Source organism: Anastrepha obliqua, chromosome 5, assembly GCF_027943255.1.
Source record: "Anastrepha obliqua isolate idAnaObli1 chromosome 5, idAnaObli1_1.0, whole genome shotgun sequence".
NCBI lineage: Eukaryota > Metazoa > Arthropoda > Insecta > Diptera > Tephritidae > Anastrepha > Anastrepha obliqua.
Genome location: NC_072896.1, coordinates 57,445,181 through 57,458,355, shown reverse-complemented (window position 1 = coordinate 57,458,355; position 13,175 = coordinate 57,445,181). Strand labels below are relative to the sequence as shown.

Here is a 13,175-nt window from a genome sequence, read left to right as displayed (position 1 = left end):
CACAGTGCCACGGGCTTTAGTTATGGACAATGAGCGTGGATTTTTGACACCACTTGTATTAAACTATATTAGATCCTTAGGAATAGAGGTTTACCAAACGCCAACGCAGCGAAGTGAGGCCAATGGTCAAGTCGAGAGGTTACATTCCACTCTGATTGAAATATATCGCTGCCTTTGCGTTGAGTTTCCTAGATTAATACCCGAAGAGCGCGTTGCCATAACGGTAGACAGGTACAATAATACAATACATTCGGTAATAAAACGGAAGCCCGCTGATATTTTCCTTAACAGAACTGCGAGAATAAATTACCAAGAATTGACAAACTTTAGGGAGCATACTAATGATGACATAAAAGCCCTTCTATTACACGAACAAGAAAGTAGAAATACAAGACATAATAAAACTCGCTCGCCCCCTCGCAATTTCCATAGTGGTGATGAATTATTTATCGCCAACAAACAAATTAAAAGCAAAAAGAAACCGCTTTATAAAAAAGAAGCTGTCGCTGAAAATAGAAATGCGACTATTATCACGCAAAGTGGGAAAAAATTCCACAAATCAGACATAAGAAATGTCTAGTAATATAAAAAAAAGAAAAAAAAATATAAAAATACTAATGTTATCCAAAGTGGGAAATCCCACACACAAATGAGACAAAAAAATGTCAAGAATTTTTCAACCAACATTGGTCAAGAGACAAAAAAACTCATGCATAGATCCTTAAGTCCCAGGCGTTTGGGTACAAATTTTGTTTGTATTCGATCAAGTCATATTGGTTCAATTCCAGTTTACTCGATGGTTCGAGTGACGACAATCGAAGTGGTTCAACTCCACCAAAAGGCTATGGCTTTAATTGACGTGAAGTCACTCGTGCCATGAGTAGGCCATTTGCAATCATTAACGCTTATGGCTAAAAGGGATAACCGCGAGCCTTCCAATGTCATCTGAGTTTACGTCTGTATTCCTATGGTTAAAGAAAAAAAAACATAAAAAAAAAAAAAACGACAAATAAAATTGTGCCATGGCAAACAAAAGCGATGGAAATATGAAAGGTTTAAGACCATAAAAATAAAAGTGCATGAATTGCACACGAATAAACGCTACAAAGCGCAAAAAAAAAAAAAAAAAAAAAAAAAAAAAAAAAAAAAAACGGGAAAGCATTCCTAAAGAAAAAAATAAAGAATCACTAACTCGCTAACTAAAACTAATAAACGAAACTAACTTATTAATCTACAGAAACTACTACAATAAAATTGGTCTAACTTACTAACGTTTACTAATGAAACTAACCATAGTAATAAAATACTAAAAAATAATTGTCAAAGAAAGTTCCACTCTTAACATCACTTCCTGAGTCCTCACGAACTTCCGATAACCCTTAGCCTCCCAGACTCCACTCACTAGTAATAGTATTAGAAATTTAAGGCCTTATTATTAAGTTTGATTGCCAATAGATGGAGAAATGTTTTCGAAGGTTGTAACTACAATAAATTTCAAGTAGCTATAATTAAGTTCAAAATCAATTGCATTCTATTTAATTGGTATTTACGTTTAAATTTCCCTCTGTCGTAATTTCCAACCAAATATGTAAACATTACTTAGTCTAAATTCAATTTATAAAATGGTAAACTGTGTGGAAAATAAAGTAGGATTAAGTTAACATTTTGTAATTTAATTTGTAGAATCTGCCTCTGTGCAAACGCACAAGCATATGTTGTATTCAACCTAGATTCCCCTGTTCTAACTGTTCGTGATGGGTACGGCTGGATAATCAACGGACACTTCAAACTGGTCCACATCATCGACTTAATGCGCTACGAGAGGGTTGTAAACCGGCTAGAATATGAAACTGCCAGGATGAACGAGACCGATCCAATCACAGATGTCACCACTTATCAGTTACAAAAAATTCGAACTCAACTTGAGGAGCTGAAGGGTCCTACAGCCAAAATACCAAAGCGTTCAATCAACTGGATTGGGTCAGCTTGGAAGTGGATTGCTGGCTCACCTGATGCTTTAGATTGGGATGAAATCCTGCGGAGCCAAAATGAAATAATAGACAACAATAACTTACAGTATAAGGTAAACTCTGAAATTTTCAAGAAAACTGAAGAGTTATTACAGGTTGTGAACGGGATTGCAACGGCCACGAACGACGTCCTGGGACGTACTCACCAAGCCAAATTTTCACAGGAGATTCAGCACAAATTGATGATTCTCAAGGATGACGTTAGTGAATTAATACGGGCATGTCAAATGGCCAAAGCAGGCGTAGCAAACAGCAATCTTTTGAATAAAGAGGAAATAAATAGCCTAATAAGCGAAATCGAAGTCCTTCCGTACAGTAACGTCGTCGAAGCCATTGAATATAGTGAACCATCAATCTACACGAACGGCACTCTTCTACTTTACGTGCTGTCCATGCCAAAGGTGGCTCAAACGAGGTTTAATCACTTGATCACGCGCTCTATTTTGAAGGATGGTCATAGAGTTGATCTGAAGTACAAGACAATCTTAATTAATAAACAGCTGACATATGGTATTAAAAATAGCTGTCTCCACCTCGCCACCGCCATGGTCTGCAAGCAGGAAGCCCTAGATTTATTGTCCGAAGATGAATGTCTACCACGTCTACTCAAGGGTGGGCAAACAAGTTGCCGCTACGTAATTGGCACGGAAACAACGGTTGAGGTGCTCAAGGAGGACACAATATTCTTGGATAATTTCAACAGCAGCATATGGTCAGGTAAAACACCTAAACACTTATCTGGCTCTTATATTCTGCAGATGGAGAACGAGACTATTACAATAAATAACCAAACCTACTGGAGTACTAGCAGCTCAGGCGTGCAGGTGCTCCCACCCGTGTTGTCCACCATAACAAATAGAAGCCTGGCAGTGGATCTCAATCTCGTCCACGAGATGACCTCCGGAAACATACGACTCTTGGGTTACCTGAAAGATAAAACCAACTGGTTTGCAACATCCGAAGCCCTAGGACTTATTTTGCTAATGGTCTTCATTTTGCTAATTTGGAGAAAGCTAACAACTGGAGCAAAACTTCCTGAGCTGAATATGTCGATACTACAATCAAGTTCTCGGAACCGACCAAAAAACGTCACCTCTCCAAATCATGATCTGCGGGACGCAGATCTTTAGAGGGGAAAGAGTTAACACGCTGCAGTCGCATTTGTTGCGACGCTCCCACGGCCGCTCGCTACACGTGCCGCAGTGTCAGCATATTTAAATTTCACAATGCAACGCAACAGGAGACGTTACCTGTTGCACAATTACATTCAATAATGCACCCGTGGGAAGTCAAGGCCAAGTCCGGTCTCAGACAAATTACACAACGACTGCGCCGCAGCTGGGGAATGAAGGTGTAAAGTAAGCGACCGTCACCACGTCCAGTTAGTGGAGTTTGAGACGGGTTCCGGGTTAGCTGTATTAGATTAAGTAATTTGTGTAGAATAAAAATAATTGTAAACTATTTAAAGAATTATAAGTGTTTCTTTCCTGGGCAGCTGGCCCTTAATTTTTTTTAGTGTAACAGACTCAAAGTCCGTAACTTGGATATAGAGAAAGTGGTAAATGGAATCGCAATGGAATAGGTCAAGTTACATTTACACAAACGTAAAATATGTCGAAACAATTATCAAATTCAATTTCGATTGTGCATCAGACTTTAATAAGTCAACAACACTAAGAGGCAACATCATCGATTTGCCTTTTTCAAGACACATTACACTCGAAGCACTCCCTTTCATTTCCTACTTTTCCTATCATCGTCCTATTCTCAACAGAGAATTGGTTCATTACCATGCACACAGGAAGAAGGCATATGCAAATACAAATATGTGAATTTATATACATATGCGCATATACATAAATATATATGCTCACTCAAGTAGGAGAGAGCCAGATGTCGAACGTTGCCGAACGTGGGGGCCGATTGCGCTCTTTGTCGTTCGTTCCGCCCTCTCGCTTGCAGTTCAAGCAAGGTAACGGCGCATGAGCAAGATAACGACGATTGAGCAAGATAACGACGCATCTTTTCGCGCGTGCAGCCGGCTAAATCGAATTATAAGACGTTATCACGTCAAAAAATGCTAAGTGAGGTAGAAAGAGCAAATAATCCAAAATATATATGTACATATATTATGTCTAACTTCTGTAAAACTTTGCTGAATTCCCTTCAACCAAATCAAATCCTTCATAGAGAATTTATTCATTACCAGGCACACAGAGAGATGGCATATGCAAATTTAAATATGTGAATTTATATACATATGCGCATATATGTATATGTATATGCTGTGTGTACTTGCCACAGCAAAGCATATTCTGCCCTATCACACAATCCATCGTAGCAAATCTTCTAATGTAAATGTCCGCTCATGCAACCCATGTGAATTCGAAATAAATAGTTGTTGCTATACGCATATTTTAAATTTTGACGTTTCGAAATCAGATGTTTTGCAATAAATTGAAATTTCAATAAAGACAAGGGTAAATAAATTTAATTAGACTGAAATATATATTGGAAAAACAAAGCTTTTAAGTTTTATGGATTCTTCGTTGGTATTTTCTATAATGTTTATGGAGGCGGAAGGTGAAAGAAGTAGATCGAATATGAAAATTCAACGAAAAATATTAAGGGACGCAAGCAATCCGCTCGATGTTGAGGACACAATGTAAGTATAGGAATATCTTCATAACTTCATAGGTTAACTTTATTTTACAGGTTTACTAAAAATTACCGCTTGAATAAGGCGGCCTTTTTGTACGTCTTAAATGTCCTAGATGGGAATGCACGCTCAAAGAGGCCGTGCTCCATCCTTTCGCTCCATCGTTTGTCTTCCGTATTACGTTTTTTTGCGGAGGGTGGGTACCAACATGGAGTGGGAAAGGACTTTGACATTCCCATGGCTTAATCCACATTTTGTGGCATATTAAAAGACGTGTTATCCACTCTTCAATGTCATGGGTGAATCTTGATTTGAGCAACGAAGAAAAAAGACAAGCAAAGATGGACTTTTATCAAAAATATGGGTTTCCTGGTGCGATTTTAGGTGTAGACGGAACACACATTAAAATTGTTGCGCCAGCTAAAGACAAATTTCTGTATTTTAATCGTAAAGGGTACTATAACATCAATGCTATGATTGTAAGTCTTGCAAAAACTGATATTTCAAATATATCTCTAATTTTTTATTTATTGCTGATATGCGATAATAAAATGAGAATTCGTTACGTGAATGCGCAGTATCCTGGCAGCAACCACGATGCTCATATTTGGAACGTAAGTAGCGCGCGAAATTTTTTTTGAAAATAAAAACCTAAACGGGTAACGAAACACTTGGCTTTTAGGCATGTGCATACTTATATAGACCGTTTGAATAATTTTTTGCTAAAATGATTTTATTTATTCCACAGGAGACGCTGGATACGCTCTGGAGCCATGGTTAAAGACACCTTTTCGTTCACCTACAACAGAAAGCGTCGAAGGAAACTACAATAAAATACATGCAAAAGCGAGAAATACTATAGAAAGGACCATAGGTGTATTTAAGAACCGATTCAGATGCCGCAGCATTGCACTATATTTGTGTCCATTATTGCGTGGTTGATGATTTTTCAGAAAATGTTCAAGAATACCATTTTAATCAAACGTATGAACCTTCTCCTTCAACATATAGTGATGCAGCTATTCGGATAAGGGAATCAATATCTTCAACATTAACACGACTGTAATATTCAAAAATATTATTAAACTTTTGATAGGCACTTGTATATATTTAAAGGAATGTACATATACATACATACATATGTATAAATTTCAGTTTTTTTTTTTGGAAGTCGCATTTAAGCTTTTTTGCTCAACTAATAACATTTGTTTTTTTATTAAATTTTTACCATTGATCAAATCTTCCATGGATTGGTTGTGTCTACGAGTTTCTACCACTTCTGCATTCTTCAGCGTTTAGAGCGTCCAATATTTGACAAGATTTGGCATTCATAAAAGCTAACTTCATGTTCGACGCAGACAAGATCAAAATATTAAAATCGAAAGGACTTGAATTGAAAAAGTGTATAGAGCTGTATAAAGAAGTTCATTCTATCTTGGGCACAATGACCGACGACCGTTTTTTGAAGAAGTTCGAAGAAGTCTTATCTCGGAATGTTGGATATAGTTCTTTGCTTGAAATTAATGATATTTTGAATGGAGATTCACGAGCTAGCGCTTCAAATGAGTATATAACAGCATTGACACCATGTGAAATAACATTTTTTAAATTTTCTGTTGCTACATCGGTGGAATTAGAACTTTCCTTCTCAACTTACAAGTCAATTTTAACTGAAAAACGGCGGTGTTTCTCGTTCGATAGTCTGAAACAACATCTTGTTTTGACTTGCAACAATGAATTACTATAAGTATCTGGCTAACTGAAATAAAAATGTTTACTAGCCCAGGAGAAAAAAATACCTTTTTTACATTTCGGTATTTTTTGAGAGATTTTCGAATACTATTTTGGGCTTTTTTTGCATGTTTTCATACATATTTTCGTGCATATTTTGTCTTTTTTTGCATTTTTTCGCGCATATTCCAGAGTTTTTCATGCATTTTTGCATGCATATTTTGGCCTTTTATTTTGCATGACTATCACAGCTCTAGTGATAAGGCCGATTACGATTCCCTAAAACTTCTCAAGAAATCCAGCGCACATTCATAGGCACAGCATCATATGTACAGTAACCTTCAGATACTCTGATTTCAGAGTAAATTTCTACCTTACAGATATATGCATATGTTTTTTATGCACTTTTTATCAATTGAAGAACTACATATACACATATATATATATATAATTGGCGCGTACACCCTTTTTGGGTGTTTGGCCGAGCTCCCCCTCCTATTTGTGATGTGCGTCTTGATGTTGTTCCACAAATGCAGGGACCTACAGTTTCAAGCCGAGATATATTTATGAGGAGCTTTTTCATGGCAGAAATACACTCGGAGGTTTGCCATTACCTGCCGAGGGTCGACCGCTATTAGAAAAATATTTTTCTTAATTTTGGTGTTTCACCGAGATTCGAACCAACGTTCTCTCTGTGAATTCCGAATGGTAATCACGCACCAACCCATTCGGCTACGGCGGCCGCCTGCATGCATATACTTAGAATTAATTTATTTATCTCACAAGAAATAATCCATTTGCGCATGCAAAATGCCGACGGCAAATAATCATGAAAGAAAAATGTACGAGTCTGCTGTTATTTTCTTTTGCCTAACACCAAATCATGGCATTTTACATTTCAATGCAAACGCTATATTTAATTCTGTTACTACGCCCGCACTATGTTAACTCTCTTCTGTTAACTTTTCCAAGGCGGTGGTGAAATGATAACAATTTTTTACCGGCGTTTTGTTAGCATTTGACATTAAACCTGCTCATTCGTTCCTGAGCCTTCTCTATGAATTTGCGTTCTCTGGTTAGACTTCATTTTTGACAATTTACACTATTCATAGCCCGTGAGACTTCTCCATACATTAACGTTTTTTGCAGCCGGCTTAGCTGAAAAAATGGTTTTAATACTATGAGGATAAATTTTAGAGTTGGGAACCGATATCACTATGGCAAAATTTTGGTGATAGACTCAGAATCTAAGAACCACCGGGCCAAGCATTCAATACAAATAGTAAACCAATTCATTTTATAAATTACCAAGGAGCACGGAGCGAAGCATATACGTGTCTCTGTACAAGTGTTGTTTGTTTCACTTGGTTATGGCTAAATGTTAAGAGTGTTGTAAACTGTTGTTTGTTTTATTTAATAATATAGGCTACCATTATTTACAATTACTTTAAAAATAAAGATATACCACCGTAATATACCTATATTCGAGCGAGGCTAAGATGGTATAAACAGTGATTAGTGTTTTATAAATCCAACAATGTCAATGCTATTTGCCTATGATATCAGTACGAGTACATGCTCTGTTGATTACCCGTACCTCACTAAAGCTCGTTTTCTTTAGATTTCCTTAGCGCCCCAAAGATAGTGACAGAATAGCTCCAATCCAGCTGGATCTGTGGTGTGTCGTCCCATTGGCAGTACTGATCGCACTGGCAGCGTTAATCATAACGCGAGACATTTAAACGCACGTATGTTGACAGTTTCCACAAGTATCTTCGTGAGTAGTCGAGTTCGTAGGCCCATTCAACACCAAAAAATTCTGAGGCAGAGATGGTTGTCTGTTTGCCTGCTGTTCGCTTCAAGTAATCCCCTTAGAAGGCACTAATGATTTATATTCGCCATCCTTTCTAGCTTAATTTTTTAAACTCTTTGCCAGGCGAGGATGTTCAAAAAAATATATTCCTAAACAAACTTTGTTGGATCGTCTCCAAAGGCCGAGCCTTTATTGAGAATTTTCCCAATGGCACCCTTTCAAAATATGGCAACCACAGAGTTCCTCCTCAAATAAGTCATTGGATTTAGATCTAGAATGGATCTTCAACACGGGCCCCACCGAGTGTTAATCACGCACAAGCGCATTCGGCCACGGCGGACGCTCTTGAACACTCATTTTCAAATATGTACATATATAACTTCTCTATATGACTAAATTATTTTTGTCTTATTTATATTTTTTACTTTACAGCTACTAAAACCACCAATGAAGCTGGGCGAAATTCTAGGCTTATCAGTTGGTGAATCCTGCCAATGAAGACAAACAACTTTATCCAAAGCCGTCAGCGGTTCCACCAGTAGCTGGAATTAACCGAATTTTTCGTGTTGTGATGTCGATACTTCTTTTATAGCAATGATACACCATTCTGCTCTTCTTCGGACTATTTTATTGTCAAACTTAAGATATTCATAAAAAACATGTGTGAAAAACGGTTAGGTTGTTTTGATGAGCAGTTGTTGTTTACTGGGGATATTAAGACCCAGTTTGTCAGTTTTAAAGCAGTTCTTGACTTTTTTTTAAATAAAAAACGCTTAAAATAAAAAAAAATATGTCACATTAATGTTCATCATACGTACTTTGTGATAGTAAATACATACATATGTGACCTGGTCTACGAAAAGGTACCTTACGTGCGAAAACAGGTTTTCGGGAAAACAGCAGTTAAAGTTTAAACTTCTAAAAAAATCAGTCTTTTTTGTATTTGTACTTTTCTTTTTTTTTTACTTTTAACAAACTTTTAAACAAATTATGACTTTCTGGTTTTCACCATTTTAAAGAGCTATTCAAGACACTACCCGAATCAACAAAAAAGTGAAAAATGATTTTTTGACACGTAAGGTACCTTTTCATACACCAGGTCACATATATTGAATTTAGGCGCTAATATTAATCTAGGACGATGTTTAAGTTATAAGTTTATCCCGAACGTGCTAGTAATGCTGAGTAAAATGTACAATTTCTGGAAGTACATATATTGCATTGTTTGGAAATAACTTTGTTTGGAAGCTGGCCAGCAACTATAGGCTAAAAACAATCATGACAGTCCATGTCACCAAAGCAAGTGATGAATCAATTCCGATGCACAATTAGCAGGATTGTTGGCTAATCGGACATGGTGCCATTATCGACGAGAGCAAATATCGATTACATCTGCAGCACGGTTACAAACCAAAGTCGTAGCAAGGCAATTGGCATTGAAAAAAAAATGTAGGTAAAAAGGAAGAAATATTAAAGAACAGTCGAAAGCAAAAGTAATTAAAAAAAACTGTTTGACTAGTTTATACTGCGTTTACAGTATTTTTTCAACAATAAAATTTATTAATGTTTTTAAAATAATTGCACTTTGAGATTTTTTTGTTCATTGAATCGTAAAAGAACCGTTTCCAGGTCTCAAGAAACAAGCCGCTTGTGTTCGAATGCAGTAAACGATAAATTATATAATCTATCTAGCATGTCGACTGGCTAACACGGTGAGGCCGCATGTGTAGCAACATCACATTGTAACATACGAACACACATGCATATACTGTTCTCCTATATGTCAGTAGTTTTCGATAGAGTTTACTCTCTTTCAACTAACCTTAATCAGAGAACGTTAATGTACTACTGTGGGCAAAAAGTAAGGTGAATTTGGTTGTACTATATAATGAAAAATCTTTATTTATTCTTGTAAATCAATTTAAATTGTAACATACGAACACACATGCATATACTGTTCTCCTATATGTCAGTAGTTTTCGATAGAGTTTACTCTCTTTCAACTAACCTTAATCAGAGAACGTTAATGTACTACTGTGGGCAAAAAGTAAGGTGAATTTGGTTGTACTATATAATGAAAAATCTTTATTTATTCTTGTAAATCAATTTCATCCCCTTCAAAATAGTCGCCTCTCGATGAAATACACTTATGCCAACGATTTTTCCAATCCCCGAAACATGCCAAATAGTCCATTTCCGGTATAGCCATCAGCACCTTCTTCGATTCAGCTTTTATCTCCTCAACCGACTCTAAACGCGATCCCCGGAGTGGTCTCTTGAGTTTTGGGAATAGCCAGAAGTCACATGGAGCCAAATCAGGCGAATACAGTGGTTGCGGAATGATATGCGTGGAATTTTTGGCGAAATGGTCACGAAGAACGAGTGCAGTGTGAGACGGTGTATTATCGTGATGCAAAAACCAAGAGTTGTTGGCCCATAATTCTGGTCTTTTTAGACGAATTGCTTCACGTAAACGACGCATAACGCTCAAATAATATTCCTTATAAACAGTTGGGCCAGGTGAAAGGAATTCATAGTGCACCACACCACGAAAATCGAAAAAAACTGTCATCAAGACCTTTATTTTTGAACGACTTTGACGTTCTCTTTTCGGTCTGGCCTCGCCTTTAGCACGATATTCGCTTGATTGGTCGGTTGTTTCAGGGTCGTAAGCATAAATCCAAGTCTCACCTCCCGTAATGATGCATTTGAGCTTGTCGTGATAGTCTGAAAGCATTGTTTCACACACATCAACGCGACGACTTTTTTCCAAGAAATTGAGAGTTTTCGGTACCAAACGAGAATTGACTTTTCGTAGGCCCAAATGGTCTTTCAAAATGGTTTTCACAGATCCTTCTGATATTCCGATCATGTCAGTAAGGTCTTTAACAGTCAACCGACGATTTTTGAGCACTAACTCCTTCACTTTATTGACGTGTTGGTCATCTGTTGACGTCGATGGCCGTCCGGAGCGCTCCAAGTCATCAACACGTTCTCGACCCTCTTTGAAGTCTTTGTACCACTTATAAATATTTTTCTGCGACATGGTCGAATCACCAAATGCCTTCTGCAACATGCTACACGTTTCCGCAGCCTAAATTTCCTTCCGCGAACAAAATTTGATGGCACTTCTCTGCTCAATCAAATCAGACATTGTAAAAATCGAATAATGCACTCTTGGTCGTTTGGTAAACACAAGCGTAAATATATTACTGATAATGACATTCACATGAAAGTTGGACCAGATGTTATTAACAGTGCTGCCAACTCATGAAAAAAATAACTAGAGCGAAATTTTAATCCCGCGAATAGGTCCGTATGAAATATGTACATAAATAAGCAAAAAATTTAAAAAATTATATGTAAATGAAATTATTTAAAACTGAAATACAAAAGTAATTTAATAATAATATAGTAATGAACACGAAAAACATAAGTTCTAACTAAATACATGACATATTGTGATTTTTGAATATAACACAGAAAGTGGGTAACAAAAAAAATTCTCAAACAACGAACAGAATAAGTTAAAGCCGATTACCTTTAATCTTTCTAAAATATCTCAAACTCAAATTCAATTCCCTTACCTACGCTTTTCAACCATAGAATATTTACGTATATACAAACTTACATAAGCCAACACACAGTTTTCAATAAAATTACATTATGTAAGTAAGACTAATTGAAAGTAGAAGTCGAAAAGGATATAAGAGGCTTTGGAAAATTCCAAAACTCCCTTCAATTTAAATTATTACGTTTCAATTGAATTAATTTTTAAACACATAATTACAAATATTTAGTCGCGTCATTTTTTATTATTATTAAGCAAAAACGAAAAGATACATCAAGCTATATTACCTGGCTGTCTCCTGATCGAAAACGCGAAACCAGATCGATCATGTTGTGATAGATGGGAGACACGCTTCTAGTGTATTAGATGTACGTACGATCCGAAGACCCTGTTGATGCGACGAGGAATGTCATTCTGCCGCTGAAAGAAAGGATGCCGCCTATAGAGCCACGCTGCAATCGGGCGCAACGCGAGCCATGTAGGATCGCTACAGAGAGCTAAAAAAGGAAGAGAGACAAATTATCCGAAAGAAGAAACGAGAAGCCGAAATACGTGAGTGCGAAGAGCTTGAGATGCTGCCCAACAGGAACAGCGCCCGAAAATTCTACCAGAAAGTTCGACGGCTTACAGAAGGTTTTAAGACTGGGGCGTTTTCCTGTAAGAACAAAGACGGCGAACTGGTGACTGACGTACAGAGCAATCTTAAATTATGGAGGGAGCACTTCTCGAACCTGTTAAACAGTGACAGCTGCGCATGTCACAGAGAATGTGACTCCGTAATCGTAGTCCAACCACCACCCATTGCAGATGAAGAGCTCCAGCTTCCCCGTGAGACCCGTGTAACATTGGCACAATTACGTTCTGGATATTGTAGCAGGTTAAACTTCTACCTATCCAGAATTGACCCCGACATACCAAACACATGTCCGGCATGTGAAGGTACCCCGCACGACACTAACCACCTCTTCACATGCCCCCTCAATCAGACTCATCTAACCCCCCTCTCCCTCTGGACCCAACCCGTCGAAACAGCATGTTTCCTGGGCCTACCCCTAGATGAGCTAGACGAAGACGACCGATGATATACTTACACTGACAGGGCAAACTATGCTGTTAAAACAACAATAACAGAGAATGTGAAGATTCCGATACCCCAATCGTTGACGACGGAATTGTCGTTCCGTTACCCGACCATGACGAGGTGAGAATAACAATAACACGGCTAAAGAACAACAAAGCCGCGGGCGCCGACGGACTGCCGGCTGAGCTATTCAAACATTGCGGCGATGAGGTGCAAGCATGAGCTTCTATGCAAAATATGGTCGGATGAAAGCATGCCTGCCGATTGGAATTTAAATGTGCTCTGTGCCC

General features: G+C 37.7%; 1 protein-coding gene across 1 annotated transcript; it reads left to right on the top strand.

Moving 5' to 3' along the window:
• The first annotated feature begins 1,858 nt into the window (after window positions 1–1,858).
• Window positions 1,859–3,160, top strand: LOC129248785 (uncharacterized). The gene has a single exon (XM_054888400.1). The coding sequence runs from the start codon at window positions 1,859–1,861 to the stop codon at window positions 3,158–3,160; it is 1,302 nt and encodes a 433-aa protein (XP_054744375.1).
• The last annotated feature ends 10,015 nt before the right edge of the window (window positions 3,161–13,175 follow it).